Source organism: Oreochromis aureus, linkage group 4, assembly GCF_013358895.1.
Source record: "Oreochromis aureus strain Israel breed Guangdong linkage group 4, ZZ_aureus, whole genome shotgun sequence".
Classification (NCBI taxonomy): domain Eukaryota; kingdom Metazoa; phylum Chordata; class Actinopteri; order Cichliformes; family Cichlidae; genus Oreochromis; species Oreochromis aureus.
The window spans coordinates 15653311-15670853 of NC_052945.1; the positions used below are offsets into that span (position 1 = coordinate 15653311).

Below are 17543 nucleotides of genomic sequence, written 5' to 3' on the forward strand. Positions count from 1 at the left end.
AGCTAAATATTTCTTTACGTCCTGATATGTAAAATTTTAGAAATGACAGAAGCTGCCAAGTCAAATCAAAGTTTATTTTTATAGGACATTTAAAACAACCTCAGTTGACCAAAATGTATGGGTACATAAAGGTGTATAGGTTATGCAAAATATTATATAATTAACATTACACAAACTCACTAATAAATACACTAATATACACAATAAACTCAATAAAACATCATGAGAAAAATCTCAATAGACATAAATAAGACCGACGGTATTAAAAAAAACCACAATACCCTGCTCAGCAAGAATAAGCAGGTTTTAATGTGTGTTTTTAAATGACTGAGAGTTTGTCATATGATAATATTTGTTTGCTAAAGCAGAGATGTAACTAAAAGAAATAAGCGACTGGTTCAGCTTCTGAAGCAGCTGCCTTTAATTAGATGACACCCTGATTATGACCATTGTGTCTGATCCCCACTGTTATTTGCTATACTCTCTCAGTTCAATAGTATCTCTTCATTGCTTGTCTTTCTGAAAAGGGTCTTAAGGGAGCAGCGTAACCTCCCAAGAGTAATCATGTGTTCCTTTCAGGCTCTCTATTGATCCACACATCACCTGCTCATCCAATCTAATCATCACTAACAATAGCCAGTGCTCAGCATTGCCTCTTCCACTCAGTAGGTTCCTTAAAAAAAAAAAGGGAAAAAAAGGAAAATGCCTAAATAAGTTTACATGAAACTTTTATGTAATTCACAAAAGCATTAAGACAAGACATCTTGGCGTTCTTCTTCTATAATCACGAGCTTACAAGTGTTTAAATTGCTCATTTGCTCATTCTTAGGCTATTTAAAACTGGAGGTGCAGGATGATCAAATTATCTTGTAGCGGAGTGACCGCAGAGAGGGCAGGGGCTGTAACATCCGCAACTAAACGCAGCAGTTTCCATAGAAACTCAGAGTAATCTTAACCATTTTCTCAGTAAAACACAAAGTAACCAGGAAGAGCGAGGGAGAGGAGATCCGGTGGTGCTTTGAACCTTAACAAAAATAATTAAAGCTAAAAACCACGCTCAATGTGCTCAGAAAACTGCAAGGTCTGTCATTTTTATTGGTAGTAAAAAAGTTTGTTTATATATGGGAAGTAAATGGGAGATGACTTCACATTTCAGTGACTTAATTTGCAAGCTTTATTGATGAGAAAAAGATTGCTACTATCTGTTTGTAATTTCCAGTGTTGCTGATGCCCATACAGAAATACCTAAAACTAAGAACCAGCATTTAGTTTGTGTCACTGTTGGATTATTAAAGTATTCTCGAGTCTCTGAGTGATTAAGTCCAATGCCTTCTCATCAAATTTGTTTCTGTTGCAATAGCTACACACAGACTTCAGCTTAATGTTATTTTGCTTGTGATTTAATCTGACCGTCTGGCCAGGCATGTGTAATTTCATCTACAACTGTCTCCAAAACAGCTCCCATAATATCTGGAGATGAATTGAAATGTAACTCCATCCTGCTACAAAGGTATTATGTGGAACCAGCCTTAGTTGCTAGCTAATTAAATACACCCGGATTTGTCTTTTGAACAGATGGTGTTGATCCGAAATTTGAATAAAGTATAAATAAAGTCATGGGACACCAGATGACTCCAATCCCGACTTTACTGTGTCAAATTGTGCTGTCTGCTTCTTTTTTCTGTTTTGTGTGTATTAAACTGAGTTTTGCATAATTCAAAGTCTGATAAGGAGCCAAATAGTGCTGAATGTTTTGGTTTGAGGCCAAGTTCTGGATAAAAAGAGGCGGACGACTTGTTTCCGTCTGGTTTCCTGTAATCCGTGCTGACCCTAGCAATCCAGCTGACCACTTCCACCTCGTCTGCACTTTACCCTCCAATGGCCTACCCACCCTTTTATCAAGACCTAAGCACTGTTCCCTCCACACCCACGCTTTCCCAGCTGTAATTTAATTATGATGGAATATGTTTATACCCAGAAATATAAAATTAACTCCTGCAGAACTGTGACTTAATAACAAGTGAGAGTACTTGGCCTACTTTATTCTACTGCCAGTAGGTGGTGTCATTTATTCTGATTGATGTTGGCCAGTCTGTTTTCTTAACAACCAGATTCCTCATCCCCGGGTATCTGAACAAGTCATCCTAGCTGGCAGGGCAGCACATGGCAGCGCGTCTAAATACAGCATCAAAATTTCAAGCGAAGGCCGTCAACTAAAGACAGGTTTTGCGTTTTGTGAAAAAGCAGAGCGACGGTTGCAATTATTGTTCACACTGTTCAAAATAGAGCCAAAACAATGTTGGTCTACTTTGTATCCACTGTCCACTCTCCACTTGTCTTCTGTATTTTTAGCCCTGTCAGAGATTCTTCCAGATTGACCAGGACAGAGTGGAATGGCGCGACGGTTCACACTATTCTGAATAATTTTCCAAAGCAAACAAGTACAAAGACATACAATGAATGCACAAGTTTTTTTTTCTTTTTTTAACCTTTAGGCTATCACAAACAAAGGTGCTTATGTGACATTTGTTTAATACAGTGCTTACATGAACAATTCAAATTTACATATGAGTAGAAATATACAGTACAAATAGAAAAATAATTGTATATACAGCACCAAATATTAGTGGGCACACAAACCAACGTATTTTGTGTCACTCGCCGGAGTGACAAACAGCATAGGCTGACAGCGTGGCTGTCTTCTGGGAGAGGGACATTTTTCCCCGCAGCAGAGAGAGGTAGGTTTTCCCTTTAATCTTTCAGAAGGCAGAAGGGAAATCACTTCACATCTCCAAGAAACAAGAAACAATTTCTGGTCACCTTCCATCATTTTTTTTTTGTTTGTTTAGTGTCAATATACTGGCACGATATAGCTTTAAAATTAACAAGTACAACAATGCAGCCGAAGTGTACTACATATATAATGTGCACTATACAGAGGCGAGAGTATAAGCGTATGCACATCACCTATCTTGCTTTTGGGATCCTCTGTTTCCCCACAGTAAACTGATCCATAACCGTCTTTTTTTCCTCTCTGTGCCACCAAACATCCTCTCTTCCACATCTCTGACAGGTCCACCGCATCTGTCCACAGCTCGTGCCCATCATTGTTAGAGAAACCCTAATCCAGGTGAACGAATCTGATAGCAAAGTGAGACAGCCCATGTAATGTAATTCTTAACTTGTCTTCATCAGAGGATACTAAAACAATGGCCCACCCATAAATACTTTTATGAGCTTTGTGCATTTGACATTTACCTAAAAAATTTTTTTATAAAGGCTTGCAGTATGCAGGTGTTTGCAAACACACTGATCTAAGGTTCAGAGAAGACTTATTCCTCTCCTATTCAATTTAAATTCTCGCCATGGATTCCAGTAATGCATCATATTCCTCAACAATATTACTGCTTTGTTCAGGATGGCTGATCCTAATCTAACTGCTGGGGCAACTACTCACTGCCACATGTAGTGAAAGGAATGACTTCCCAGGTTCCTTGTTTTTCTCCATTACCTCCTAACTGTATTTGTCTTCCTTCATTAGGATGCAAGACAACATCTAAATGCACACTGAGCCGCAAAACATGTCAAAAGAAAAGGGGCCGACTCTTTGCAAGTCTACTGAGGTCGGGCAGGATGACCAATGCAGCCTTGAATTTGGCAAGTTGGCCTTCAAAAGGTCCTCAGTGGGATTGGCATTCGATTTAACTGTTACCCCTGGTTATACAGACAGATTTTCCTTAGCAAGCTTGACTAAACCAGTGGAGACAATCAATGCAACAGTGATCTATAGTAGCTCTCGAGGGTAAGTCCTTCGCATGGAGACAAATTATCCTCTCTGAAATTTCTATACATTGTATACATTGCACTTACTCCCTGCGGGAGTTACGTTTTGAACCTCATGTTACATTCAGTCACACAAAAGAGAATGATTAAGACAGAGTAAAATGCCATTGTTTATCTCATCCTGTGAGAAAGCACCTATTCACAGATGTGGCGCTGAGCGCAGCTACATTCACTCACTCTTTCTAAAAGAAAATGTGAAGGAAAAGGAAACCCCAGAGCCACTTAGAGCCTACGCATTACTCAATTTTCACCAGAGAACAGCCTTGTATTCTATTTTCTGATTCACAAAGGATTTTGTGACTCACTTTTAATCAACATTTTTTCCACAGTGGGGGGAAAAAATTAATAAACCAATTCCTTTGGCACAGATAGATAAAGACTGCATGAATGTCTGCAGACTGTGAGGCTGTCGTGTAAGTGTGTGTCTTAATTTGAGCGTAATAAGTCTGTCCACACACCTCCTGGGCTATACAACAATGGGAAAATGAGTATGATTGAGTCAGAAGCTGGCAATGTAGAATGAGAAACAGATTTGAAGAGTCCTGTTGGGTAAAGAGAGAAAGCAAAGGGGGGTAACTCTTGGAGTGGGGGAATGTGGCAGAGCTTTTTTCCATGAGTGGTTGCTCAAGGCACCAAACGGGAGGGGCCCTAGGGGAGCAGGATCAGTCAAAGTGTTCCTGCTGTGGCATGTCCCCTAGGGCAGTGTCCTTCAATAATCCTGGACTCCCTTGTGTGGAGTTGAGGTGTCCCACAAAGACATAGGGCTGAGTGTAAATGCTCACTTATTGAAAAGAAAGGCAATCAAGTCAGTCATAATCAGGTCCCCAGTCCTTTGTAATGTGAACCTGAAGCTACATAAGGCCTTTCAGGGTATGTCGCTTTACTTAAAATGTTTTCTTGTTTGCCATGGACATGGTCATATGTGCAAATCTCTTTTTCCTTCATTGTGAGGACCAAATTCCAAAAGTCTCTCAGTTGAGCTGGATCTTAATTTGAGCACACACAAACACTTTGCACTCCTCCAGCAGGTCCTCTACCCTCTCCAACTGATCGTCCACACAGATGCCAGTAAGATCCAGCAGGACTCAAGTTCCACTCTCCCATTGCGCAAAAAAAGCCCCCAACACATTGCTGTAGTGTCACAGGACGAGTGAATGACGTTGGCCGCTGACGTGGGTGCGTTGCTTTTTCGGCTGGGTATCAGGTTGCCGTCTTTGGCCCGTTTGTGGCCTCTTGGAGAGTCACCTGTCCTGATACGAGGAATGCTGTGACTGACGTGCCTAGTGACGCCAGCACTGACTCCAGCAGCAGCTCTGCATAGCGTGTTAGGTGTCTGTGTGAGCTCCCGCTGTAACTGCTCGTGCGTAAGTCATCATAGGCCTGTTAGTGTGTGTAAATATGCATGCAGTGTCCAATGCATGTTTTTGCACGTCTCCTCGGAGGTTGTTTTGACACCGGACACCTGCTGTCTGATGATAAAAGAGCGTGTGAGGCACTGGTGATCTCTCATTGCCAATCCAAAAAAATCTGATGCAGACCTCACGGACTAAACAGATCTTCAGTGTCATGTTTATCTGTCCTTTGACTCTGATTTCTTGACCCAAGCTATCTCCAACATGATTTGAGCTCAACTTTGTGACTTCGGAGAATGGAGGGATGTTGCATTGGGAGGTGAAGTGGAGAATTTCTGGCCAAACCTCGAGCTCCCAGCTCTAGGCATGTCTCTGCTTTCAAGCTCCTCTATCATACCCCTGTGTTCGCTCACAGGGGACACTGCTCAGACGTGAATGAGCCCCCCTCTTTCTTTTTCCTTCTCTTCTTCTTGTGGACAGTCCAACAAGCAGTTGCCATCATTAACAGCAAAATACCCATGATGAGTAGCACAACTGACACCACTTTAGTCTGAGGCAGGTCATTATAAGTGTAGGTCACTCCCGTTCCTGCTACACCGATAACTAAAGAGATGATTCCAAATGGAAAGATGCAGCGGTACCAGGACTTCTCCATTCCTCCAGTAGCCTGGGATAGACGCTCCAGAGAGGAGAGCACCTCGGGCACTTTGGCCCCACCAGTCTCTAGCGATTGACCCTCCTGCCCCGAGTTGGTTTGCGGCTGTGGTTGGCAAGCCAAATGGCCTGTTGTACAGCCCATCCTGACCGTGTGGGCTGGTGTATCCTGACAGGATCAGCAGCGTTGGCTTCTGGGATCCTACTTGTAGGTAGCTCTGGCCTGGAGAGACAGAACGAGACAAACGGAGGTGGAAAAAGGGAGAGGAAGGAGAAGGAGGTCTGTATAAGACCAAAGAAATGACTTGAGCAGGTATGGCTCGAGCATGTCCGATGAAATCTTCTAAAATCAGCGCTGAAATCCACTCACACTTTCCTCTTCTTTGCCTCCCTCTCTTGCTGTTTCTCCGTACACTGTCTGCCGGCTCTCTGGTAGCACATTGTACACTCTGCAGAACGTAGTGAGGGGGGGATATATATATAAAGGCTTAAGGAAAGAGGAGGAGCTAGGGAGGAAAAACTGGGAAGTCCAAGTGCTACGATTCGTTAGCTCATTGGTGACATCAAACACTGAAGTAGGGAGAACAGGGTTTGACGAAACACAGGAAGGGGGAGGGGAGGAGAGTTAACTGCTCTCTCTATTCTTCATGCTCCCATCACTGCCTCTCAGATGCAGCATCTTTGTTTTCCTGCAGTATAAAATGTTCCCCATGAGAACGCAGAAGCCTAGCGTTTACTTGAAATTAGAGGAAGATAGGAAATCCTTATTTATCTGTATGTTTACTGAAAAAAGAAAAAGGACATTCCCCATATAGATCACTACAGATGTGTCATCTCTTCATGGGAATCACACAGTCACAGTGATTCCATCCCCATCACGTCAACACGAGTCAGTCATCCATATATATATATATATATATATATGTAGGGCCTCTGTTAATGTAAATACAATGATGAACATATCGACTCGTGACAGAAATACTCTTAAAAAAATACAGGCAGCCTCCACCTTCCCTCCCACACACATATACACACACACGGCTGGAGCCAGTTCTTTCTGAATGGAAGGCAGCCTAGTAGTAGTTAATCCCCTTGTATGCTCGCTCTTCAACAAAAAAATAAAATGAAATCAATCTAGACACCTTTCACGTCCAACGTTTGCTAATCTTCCTCCTCCACATCCATAAAGCTACGTTTGTGAAGGACAGACAAATCTGAGTGTCTGTTTTATCTTCAGGCATTACTACGACAGCATGTTAGCCTTTTAATGCTTCCAAGATTTTTTTTTTTTTTTTATCAGCTCAACTTATTCTTGATAATTTGATCATCAGTGATTTCCCCAGAATAGAAAATACGTCATGCTCCCTTATAAATGCTAAACAGGCTTCCTTCTGTACAGGACAGCTGCTGTTAAGACCATGGTTTGTCTTGACAGAAAAATTCAAGTTGATTGCTTGATCGGTGGGGGGAAATAAAAAAATATACCCTAATGCGCCCTAACTGATGACTACATTGACTTAACAATCTTGGCTGTAGCTCAATCAACAGCAGCTATTTAGAATAGCCAAAGAGAAATAAAAGAGGGGAAGTGAGGAATGTCTTTGTGAGGAGCGGGGGAGCAGGAGAAAAGAGACGTTCAAGCCCAATGGGCATTTGAAGGACAGAAGTGGATTCTTGGTAGCACTGTTGGGTTTCTGGGGATTTGTGCTTGGACTCCAGTAAGCGATTAAAAGTGAGATGACTGGGGGAAGAAAAACAAAAAGATTGGAAGCTCCAAAGTATTTGAACTCTTCCCCTCTGTAAGTGTGTGTGTATGCGTGGCATATGGCAGTAATTTCCATGAAGTGTCACCCACGGACTGTAAAACTGTCTTGCATCTTCCATTATGTGTCACAGAGAGGCGTGAGAAAAATGGGATAAAGGCGTGAGACATGCATAACCTTGGGAGGACCGGGCCATGCTGGTGGGAGTGGAAGAGCTCTGCTGGTGACAGGCAAAGCCAGGCAGCAGCTGATGCATGCAGGTCACAGGAAGGCTGAGCTGCATGAGCACCACTCCCACTAGGAACTATGTACAGTGTTGACCCAAGGATACTTCCATGCCTCCTTTTTTGCCTCCCTCACACACATAGACAAACACAGATCTAAGACTATGCGAGGCCATAAATCAGCAGCACTGCTTCAGTGCCCTACTGCAATCCAAAAGTAGTTGGACATTTCTGTGTAAAGAGGTCTTGTAAACATGCAAATGTATTCTTTGAACCCAGGAACAGACGCTCAAACCATCAGGCCCTTGTTGTTTTGGACTAATCCAGCCATCTGAGTCTGAAATACTCCTCCTTTTTTTTTATAATCATTTTTTGTCCCTCTCCTCAGGGAAACATGCCATTTCCAGCTTGCAGCATGCTGCGATGCCAGGCACCCCCAAGCACATCATCTTTGTGACTCAGCCGGCTCTGGGTGTGCATGTCTCCCTGTTCGTGTGTGCGCGCATGAAGGGCCGGTGCAGCAGGGCTTCAACACCCACGTCCTACTGCGAGAACCCAGCGCCACCTGTCGCCCAGTCTGGCACAGCCCCTGCCATCCACACGTCATCTGTGGGCACGAGCCTCTAAGGCTCCTCCAGGCGCTCCTGCATCTCACGTACACCCTCATAGCACATTTGATCGCGAATACCATATCACAGAAACACAGTGATGGCCCCATATATGCGTTCTAGCAGATGTATGTATGAAAGATTATGCTGGCTCAATATGGGGGATCAAAAACATCATATGGAAAAACAGTATGGAAGTGTGTGTGTGTGTGGGGGGGGGCTTTTTTATTTTTTATTTAAATACTGAAAATGAATGATATGAAGTGAAACATACAGGAAAAGTTGCAAGAGCATCTTTGATTAAAACGAGATGGGAACATATCCCCTCTGATTCCATCACACCATGCAAGAAACCAGAGACCGCACTCATTAACACCAATTACTTGTTGAAGAAAACTACTCTTATAGCCACATGTAATTTGGACTCTTTTATTCTGTGAATTGAGTGCCACCTGGTGGCAAAATTCACTGAGTGAATATTACACTTCTGATACATCATCAGTTATGATGTGTCAGAATTTAGCAAAAAGGAAAAATTAGAAACAACTCAAACATATAATTTAAGCTACAGATTACATCACAAATACACACACTTAAAGTCACTGTAATATTATGTATCTTTTATTACATTATACTGATCAGTGGTGATATTTAAAAAGTGTGCCTGAGGCATTTATTCAGTAGCTGCATTTAAGAGACAGGATTAATGATCACAGTTTTATACAGTTGTGACATGACATGAGACACTGATATAACACAGAGATGCCACTATTAAAAACAGATTCTTCAAAATCATTCATGATGTTTCAGTTACCATTTTATTAGGTACACCTGTTTATCCATCCATTAACATTTCCATGATATCTTTAGGGTCACGAGGTTTAACACAGAGCATCGTAATCACTGAACTCCTCCAGCTGAAACTCCTGAACCACAGCTGCCCTCTGAGGCTGTTCACTCAATTCAGTTCCCTTTTCTTTTTTTTTAACCATCTCCTTGTTTTGCCATGTCAGAGGGTTTTGATTTCATCAGTGTCGCACCGGATTGCGGCATACCATGAGGCCTTTAATTTATTCATACCTGTTTCTAAGCTTACAAACCTCTAAGTCAGTTTAATGTGCTCACTAGTCAGGCAGGCTCAGAATCCAGGACTATAGCTGGGAAACGTTCCCCTCCTTCACCCAGCAGGGAGTAGATGTCTCTGAGTACACTGGGGCTCAGACATTCAGGCCCAGGTACGATAGCCGACAACTGAGGGGACAGGGTGTCCAACAGAGCCTGTGGGACATCAGAAAAGACTGTCAGCCAGTTACTGGCTTCTACTAAAAAAGAACATGCGGGTATGTGAAACTCTCGAGGTGCTTTCAGAACACATCACCTACCTGTTCAAGATCAACCTCTTGCTGCAGCAATGCCACCCTCATCCGCAGCTGCTCGAGCTCTTGCAGCTCTGCCTCTGTTGCATATGTTATAGTCAGGGGCAGGGGTGAAGTTATCCCATCTCCCTGCACACCATTTGCCCCAGTGGGGCAAAAACAACCTCCCTCTGGCCTCCATCGATCCCATGCTTTCCACTCTGACGGAAAAAAAGGTTATTTTTAGAGCGCGAGCAACCATACCCCTAAAACTTTTTTCTTTCTGCTCTGTTGCCTCAGCTTTAAATAGCTAGGCCCTTGCTTAGTGGCGTCAGGACAGACAGCTTTAAAACCCCATCGTCATGGGGACGAGGGGGTGAGGGGGATCTGTTGAGGCCAAGGAAAGGACTGAGCTGGCGCTGAGGGTTCACGGCAGCTCTGCTTTCATTTTCCATACGCCAAGATGGAGAGGCTCGATTAGCTCGTTAGCACGCCGCACTCACCATAATCATTTTCTAAATGCTGTTAAAAAGCAATAAAAGATAATTCCCTCCCTGGATATTAAAAAACAGTGAAATAAAAATATTAACGTGAGATGCTAGATTGGATGACACCAGACGTGTGGACCTATTCATTACTGGAAACTTCTCTGACACACTGGATTTAGTTGCTACTTCTGCTACATTGGTGCTTTAACCAGTAAACATCAATAAATCTTTGTGAGGTCGAAAGGGTGTTTGAAAGGTGTGAATGGAAAATCTCTCGTCATTCAGGTTCTTTATAACTGCATCAGTGGAGGAAATGGAAATGCTGCTGTGCTGCATATTGTAGGTACAGACTCAAACTGGGATGCCCATAGACAATGACCCACATGGAAAAGAAATAGCAAAATGTATGTAACATAAAGATTTACTCATTCTTTTCCGTACTAGAATTCACACAGCTGGTTAAACAGAGCCAAAAACCATGTCATGATTTCTCCACCAGCATCTTCTTTAGGAAATTCAGTGCAAAGGAATAAATATTTTTGATAAGGTGTCTTCCAGCTAATGACCACCTGTTTACAAAGGTCAATGATCTGCAATTAATGCTGGAGAGACCAATTATTTTACAGAAAGGTTTATGATGTTTGATTATGCTGCGTACAAACAGGATTCTTACCTTGTTTCACTTGATCTGCAAAATTCTGGAGCTCAGCTGCTGTGAGCTGCAACCTTTCCAGCGACATACAGGAATCATACTTGTCGCCTGTACTAACTGTAGGAAAGCACATTAAAAAAAGAGAGTTATAATAGAAGCTTATTGAGAAGCAAGTGGAGTTGCATTAAAAGTGTTTACAGTCACTCTTAGCCCATGGAAGTTGTTACAGTTATAGAAAAATGTCAACTTCCTGATGGTTCCTGGCAAAGGAAAGACTGGATTTGTATATATGGCGCATCAGTCGAAATAGCTCGCACAGTCACTTCCTGCCAACTCCCACATTGTTATTTTGTCACGCACTGATTTATGGAATCAGTCCATTTAATTTCTCTCAAACTCACATAAAAGCTTCTCTATGAACTTTTTACCCAGTCTTGATGTTATCTCTGGCATCTGTTTGGTTAGAGGCTCCCCGCAGAGCTGTGTGAGGTCTTGACCTTGGTGAATCAGCCTGTCCAGCAGAGCCCTGGTCTCATACGGGCTGCCAAATGGCCAATTCCTGGGAAACTGAACAAGACAAAGGAAAAATGGTCTACAATGAAACACAGGGGTTGTTTAGATAAATGAATGTGTATTAGCTAGAATTTCTCCTTAATACACCTGGCTGATTTTCTAAATTAGAGCATAAATTCCAGTTTAACATGATATCATGGCTGACCCCTGCTGACCCATTTTACCGTAGCTCTCATTCTCTCCATGAAGTGACTCCTCCCAGGCCCAGGGTTCCTCTGTAGGGCAACGGCTTTATCCCACAGTCTGAAGATAATGTACAGAAGGAAACTTTGTGAATAAAGGAAAAATGTACAAAAAGGAATTTTGTTTTTATATTTTTTGCATTACAATGCACTGTAGGCACCTGCTCTGTTTGCTCTTTAACGATTTCCATTTTGTTGTTTGCTCAGAAGGTATCCTGCTGTGAAGCAAAGTCAAACAGAATGATTATAATATTACAGAACATGTTTTTTTTTTCTTTTACAAAGCATGGTTATTTTCATAGTGTAATTCTAAAAAACATGCCCATTCTGTTGAGGCAAACTGCATGCTCCTGGCTCATTTGTTTGTGAAGAGGACACTACGTTATTTGAAGAATTTGCAGAGACAGGCACAGCTTTCCTCAGGTCATTGCCACTCGACATATTGCTTCTGATAGTCTTGTTTTTAGAGAGCAAGCTTGTGATGTGATCAGGAGAGACAGACGGCACGACAGCCTGCTGCAGTTTCCTAGAAGCCTGGTGATGCAAAGCGCCAGCTGATGAGGCAGGATGGTTTTGGATCGTGTTTCTATTATCTGTTGTTTTGGTCTGTCCGGGGTCGGCGCTAGCTAAAGGTCCCGAGGCTAGTGAGGAGCATACTGATAATCCAGGCCGTCTGTACCCTTTTCTGTCAAGGCTGGCAGATTTAGTGGATGACCTTATCGTTCTTTGGCTTCCTCTAGATGCTGCAGATGAATGTGTGACATCAACAGGCCTAGAACCTAAAGTCCCTGTTTCCTTTCCAGGTTTGGGTAGTTTTGAGTCTTTTTTGGAAGGTTCTGAGCCGGTGCGCACACGGAGGGCTTTCTCTAGAGCCTTCTCAAGCAGTTCTATGTCTTCCTTATCACAAGGGGAGACACCTGTTTATGAAAATAGCAACATGCAAACATGTGGTTACTATTTGGCAAGAGAAAAGAAATGTAAATAAACAAATAGGATGTTTTTTTTAACTATCAGTATCTTGACAGACAAATAAAAGCTATTTTTTAATTACCTGTAGGAGCAGCACCTGCCAATTCTGTTTCCTCAAAGCTCACCTCGGGTTGGGGTGTTCTGTGGGAAAATACTTCATGTGAGCACACACTAAAATTAAAATAAAAGTTTTAAAGTCTTTAAACATTCCAGAACAAAATTGATGTGACACAACAGATGAGCATCAGCCACTGCCATTTTTAAATGTCATCTCATTTGCAGAAAGGCCGCTGGCAGTCAGAGTGGATGCTCCATTCATACAGTATATTGCATTGGTGATCTCTGGCAGACATAACTGCTTAAAGATGAAACACACAATTAAAAAAATAGAAGTCCTAGTGTATCTAGGTATCTGAAACTCTCAGAATCTAGTGTAATAGCGCACAAAATTAAAGACGTTTTATGTCAAATATGACTTTATATTATTCACTTATTTTCCATATATGTCTTACTGGCTTTAGGTGCAGGGAAATTTTAATATTCATTACACAAAAAGGGCATACAAATGATAAAAAACCATATTGCGAGTCAACAAAGCCATTATTTATTCAGTACATTATGATATAATTCAAAGCAAACAATCAACAATTACCACTTGATGCTGTTTAAAATGAAAGATGCCAAACACCGATTAAGATTAAATGACATTTTTGAAAAACAAAGGATTAGGACCAGTATAAAATGTTGTGTATCTGTTATGGGGATATTTTTAAAAATATATAAATTAAGATGTGACGCTCACTGAAACCGTTGTACAGAAATAGCATAGTTATCCTGTATTGTCATAAAGGTTTAGTGTGGAGATGCTTCAGATGCTTACAGTTCATCTGTAGATGGAATTGACATAAATTGTTTATTGTTTCTTATTTCTTATCTCATTACTTAATATTTATTTTGTCGTTATTCTGAATGACATGAGTTTAAAAATGTAGTTGATTTGATATGTGTCGTTATATGAGGGGCTGGTGCCATATAAGCTTTAACTAAGTCTATATCCTGTGTTTTTTGATTTATTATGACGTAAATTAATCGAATACTACAACTAGAAATCTAACAAAACATACCATACAGTAAAATCTATGTTTTTAAGATTTTGGTCTTAGAACAAAAACAACAGTAAATAAGTCATGAACTCATTTAGTGTTCTTGAATAGTGCAACAAAACTAAAGAAAAATCAACTAATACACATTTTGAGAAATTGTAGAGTAGCTATTACACACACAGCCGTCTCGTGCAGCAAAAGGCACTGCTGGGATTCGAACCCAGGATCTCCTGTTTACTAGACAGGCGCTTTAACCAACTAAGCCACAGCGCCGGGTGGCTAACCACATCTGTATATAGTCTACGTATGGAGTCACTCAACTACCGATCACTACAGGTGGCACAGAAACACCACAATACTTTGGACCTATGTAACTTAAGAGGATTTTTCATAAATGTTTATAGAGAGTCAAAAATCCAGGATACAAACTTCAGACATCGCTGAAAGTGGATTTGTTTTTAAATTTATAAGAAAAGTTAAACAGCGTGAAAAAAAAAACTAAAGCGTGTACTTACAGGCTCTTTAATAATTCTCTGTAGAGTTGAATGCGGTGATTAACCTTAGCTTGTTCCACTTTGCATGACCTGACAGCTTCCTCGACTGCGCACAGCAGCAACATGGTCGTGTCTGGATGTATAGCGGTGGTGACCTTCTCTGCCACGACAACACGAAAAACAAAACGCTCAAGTGCTTGTTTAAAACGGATTTATGACTTATTAGAAACAGTTAAACCGAGTAAGACTTAGTCAAAAAGTGCAGAATACGTCGTTGTTAGCTAGATGCAGATCCTCTTTATAATGAAAGCTTTTTTGTACTGACCCGCGAAACACTCAACCCGACAGATGCGGAAGTCACATTCCTCCCCCTCTGACTAAAGAAGGTCACCGATTAGTAAATATTCAGTAGTTAATCAATGCGATGAAACCTACCTGACTTTAGGTGAATAGCTAAAGTTTTTTTTTATAAACCTGTCAGGCAGAAACAGAAACTTTGAGCATTCGTAAAAACAACACACTCGCTACTTCTCGCGAGAAGTGCGATGGTTACCAGGGACGCTGCTGCATAGTGTTGTTGTCACCTATACTGCCTATTAGATTATTTAATTCTTTATTACCACGTTTCTATTCAACAGCAGTCTTAATTTCTCATTTGGTACTCATACAGTTGACTCATAAACATGTCATAATATATGAAAGCAAAAATTAAGAACACTGCTGATTATTTTTGATAACCATAACCATTAAACGTTCCAGTAACATTCCCAAGTAACCTGCTTACACTTACAGCTTACAGTCTAGTGAGCCTCATGAGAAATTTCTGGAAAGCAAGTGTAAACAGAGGCAGATTATGAGTAACTCTTGGATAATTTGCTGCTTATGAAATAAAAATACACACATGAGCCCTCAGCACTGAGACATTAAGCATAATCAGATGTTGTTGGAGTCAATAATTCCTCTCATAAAACCTTTATCAAGCTGTGGTGGATTTCATTTATATTTACCAGGTTTGTGGTATTGTGCATTCTGGTGTAAGGGCATGAATGTCATTACTTGTTTAATTTTTGTTAGTATATAATAATACACAATCTTTTGCCTCTTTATTAGGTACAAATGTTCAACTGGTTGTTGTATCAGTGGATGCTTGTGGTGATGGTGTAATGCTCTGGGAAAGACTCATTAAAAATCTCTTTCAAGAGAGTCATGACCAAGAGTGCTATTAGAAATTAGAACATAACACAAAACAATATAATAAGTAAGTAAAGAAAGAAATGCTACTGACATTCAGTACAAGTGAGCACAAATATGTGAGTCATACGTAATAAAACATCAAGAGCAACATCAAAAACACTCACACTGACCAAAAGAGCTACTTTCTCACTCCTTTTAAATGGACTTTGGACTCCCCCATTGTAACCAGTTCCGGAAATTTCATGTCCTTGTGAAGATTGTTCCAAACTTTTTCTTGATTCTGCTCTGACTCTGGGGGCAAACATTTGTAAAAATATTGTGAGAACATATACTGTACTATAATAAGAAGGCATTAGCCCAAGCAAAAAGTTATACACAAAAATCAACTAATGAGGATGTCTCGAGACGTATAGAGATACCTACTTACCACCAGTATACAGACAACTTTGATGTGCCTGATTTCCATGGCCAGCAATAAAGCATACAGCACAATGGTAGATGGTATCCAACCTCTTTAGGTACTGGCCACATAAATTCATAAAGAGAAGATCACCGTAATCCAATGAAGAAACAAAAAAGTTGCATAAATCAAGTGTTTCCTCAAGTGGAGTGAGAAGCAAGACTTTTCAATGTGACCTTTAAATGATTAATTCTGACCTATAATGATGCCTAAATACTTTTGTGACCATTTCAATTTCAGCTCCTTCAGTGGTTTTGATTTCAGGAAGTCTGAGCCCTTTAGTACCAACCGAACCTAAGTATTATTTCTGTGGCATCTATTTCTGGCCGCCATCCTCTGATGGCTGCTTCCAGCAGGATAATGCACCAAGTAATAAAGCTCGAATCATCTCAACCTGGTTTGTTGAACATGACAGGGAGGTCACTGTCTTAAAAAGCTCTCCACGGTCACCAGATCTTAGTCCAATAGGCCACCTTTGGGATGCGGTTCTATTCACATCACAGATGGGCAGCCAACCAATCTGCAGCAATCTGATGCTATCATGTCAACATAAACAAAAATCTCTGAGGAATGTTTCCAGCACTATGATGAATTTATGACACAAAGAAGGTTCTGAAGGCTAAAAGAGGGTCTAACCTGGTACTAGCAAGATGTACCTAATGAAGGGGCTGGTGAGCATATATCTGCTGCACCAATACAATATCCCCAGCAATAGAAAAATCAAGAGAAACTTCCAGGAATAGACACCGCTTTAAATTCATTTATTCCCCTTGTTTGACAATTATTTTTACCACTTTACCAATTAGACTGAGGAAACTCAGTGAATTTTATTGAACTTTAAAAAGACGCTCATTAGTTTGTAAGTCAAACTTTTTCATAGAGGTCCTAATGAGTGAACAGAAATCAGCTTTTTCTTTTGATTTGATTGACATGTCTTCTTGGTGTGCATCACATTGTTTTTCTTGCTTTTAAAAGCCTGCGCTTGATGTTCCCAGCATGACATTTCACTTTCCGATTAATTCATGCTCATTTAAATCCCAATAGTTGTGTTATTCTTTTTCTATACCGATCCCAAATTAAGGGGCTTCACACTTCTCTTCATTAACAGGCAGTTCCCCTCGTTAATGCAGGGAAGGAACTAAGAAACCTAATGATAACTGACAAAGTACATCTTCATCAAAGAAGGCCATTTTTACTTATTCCCCCCCCCCCCCTTATGTCATAGACATATGTCAAGAGAAAATTGTATATATGTGATCAGCTACATGAAATGTATCCTTTCATTATTTGTGATTAAGCACATGTTTAAATAACCTTTTGCCTAGTAACTTGTGTGATGAACTTATGCAGATACTAACCGCATCCTGTCGTTCTGAACATTTAGATGTAGAGAAGACCAAGCTCAGCTCTTTTACGAGAACATGCAAATGAAGAGAAGGGGAAAAACCCGCTGCTCTTAATGACGTTGTTACCTTTGTACACACACACACACACACACACACACACACACACACACACACACACACACACACACACACACACACACACAGGAACATCTTGTATAAATAAAGGACGCGGACAGTCAATAGACGCAGATCCTGTGTTCATGGCTGCCCTCGCGAGTGAAAG

At 41.0% G+C, this 17543-nt stretch overlaps 1 protein-coding gene, 1 long non-coding RNA gene and 1 other non-coding gene across 7 annotated transcripts; all 3 read right to left on the reverse strand.

The window, feature by feature from the left end:
• Positions 1-2515: 2515 nt before the first annotated feature.
• Positions 2516-6283, reverse strand: LOC116321411. Its single transcript, XR_004199541.2, has 2 exons — positions 6220-6283; positions 2516-6072 (listed from the first exon to the last, which is right to left on the reverse strand). It is a non-coding gene; the product is annotated as an uncharacterized LOC116321411 (long non-coding RNA).
• Positions 6284-8859: 2576 nt separating this feature from the next.
• LOC116321414 lies at positions 8860-14794 on the reverse strand. 5 transcript variants are annotated; one of them, XM_039610669.1, is made up of 10 exons: positions 14696-14794; positions 14282-14420; positions 12746-12804; positions 12017-12611; positions 11856-11912; positions 11677-11755; positions 11368-11506; positions 10961-11056; positions 9827-10020; positions 8860-9722 (listed from the first exon to the last, which is right to left on the reverse strand). In XM_039610669.1, the coding sequence occupies exons 2-10, from the start codon at positions 14383-14385 to the stop codon at positions 9573-9575; spliced, it is 1473 nt and encodes a 490-aa protein (XP_039466603.1). In that variant the 5' UTR covers positions 14386-14420; positions 14696-14794; the 3' UTR covers positions 8860-9572. The 5 variants fall into 5 exon arrangements, with proteins under 5 accessions (XP_039466603.1, XP_039466605.1, XP_039466604.1 ...); XM_039610671.1 differs by having other exon boundaries at positions 14282-14415; positions 14696-14783; XM_039610670.1 differs by having other exon boundaries at positions 14282-14415; positions 14586-14783.
• Positions 13966-14039, reverse strand: trnat-agu. The gene has a single exon. It is a non-coding gene; the product is annotated as a tRNA-Thr (tRNA).
• Positions 14795-17543: the final 2749 nt, after the last annotated feature.

Coding starts and splice junctions, on each gene's coding strand:
- LOC116321414 (XM_039610669.1), bottom strand. CDS start 14,385: ATGTTGCTGCTGTGCGCAGTCGAGGAAGCTGTCAGGTCATGCAAAGTG. Junction 11,913..12,016: donor AGTTTGCCTCAACAGAATGG/GCATGTTTTTTA, acceptor TTTGCTTCACAG/CAGGATACCTTCTGAGCAAA. Junction 11,756..11,855: donor TTAAAGAGCAAACAGAGCAG/GTGCCTACAGTG, acceptor CATTATCTTCAG/ACTGTGGGATAAAGCCGTTG.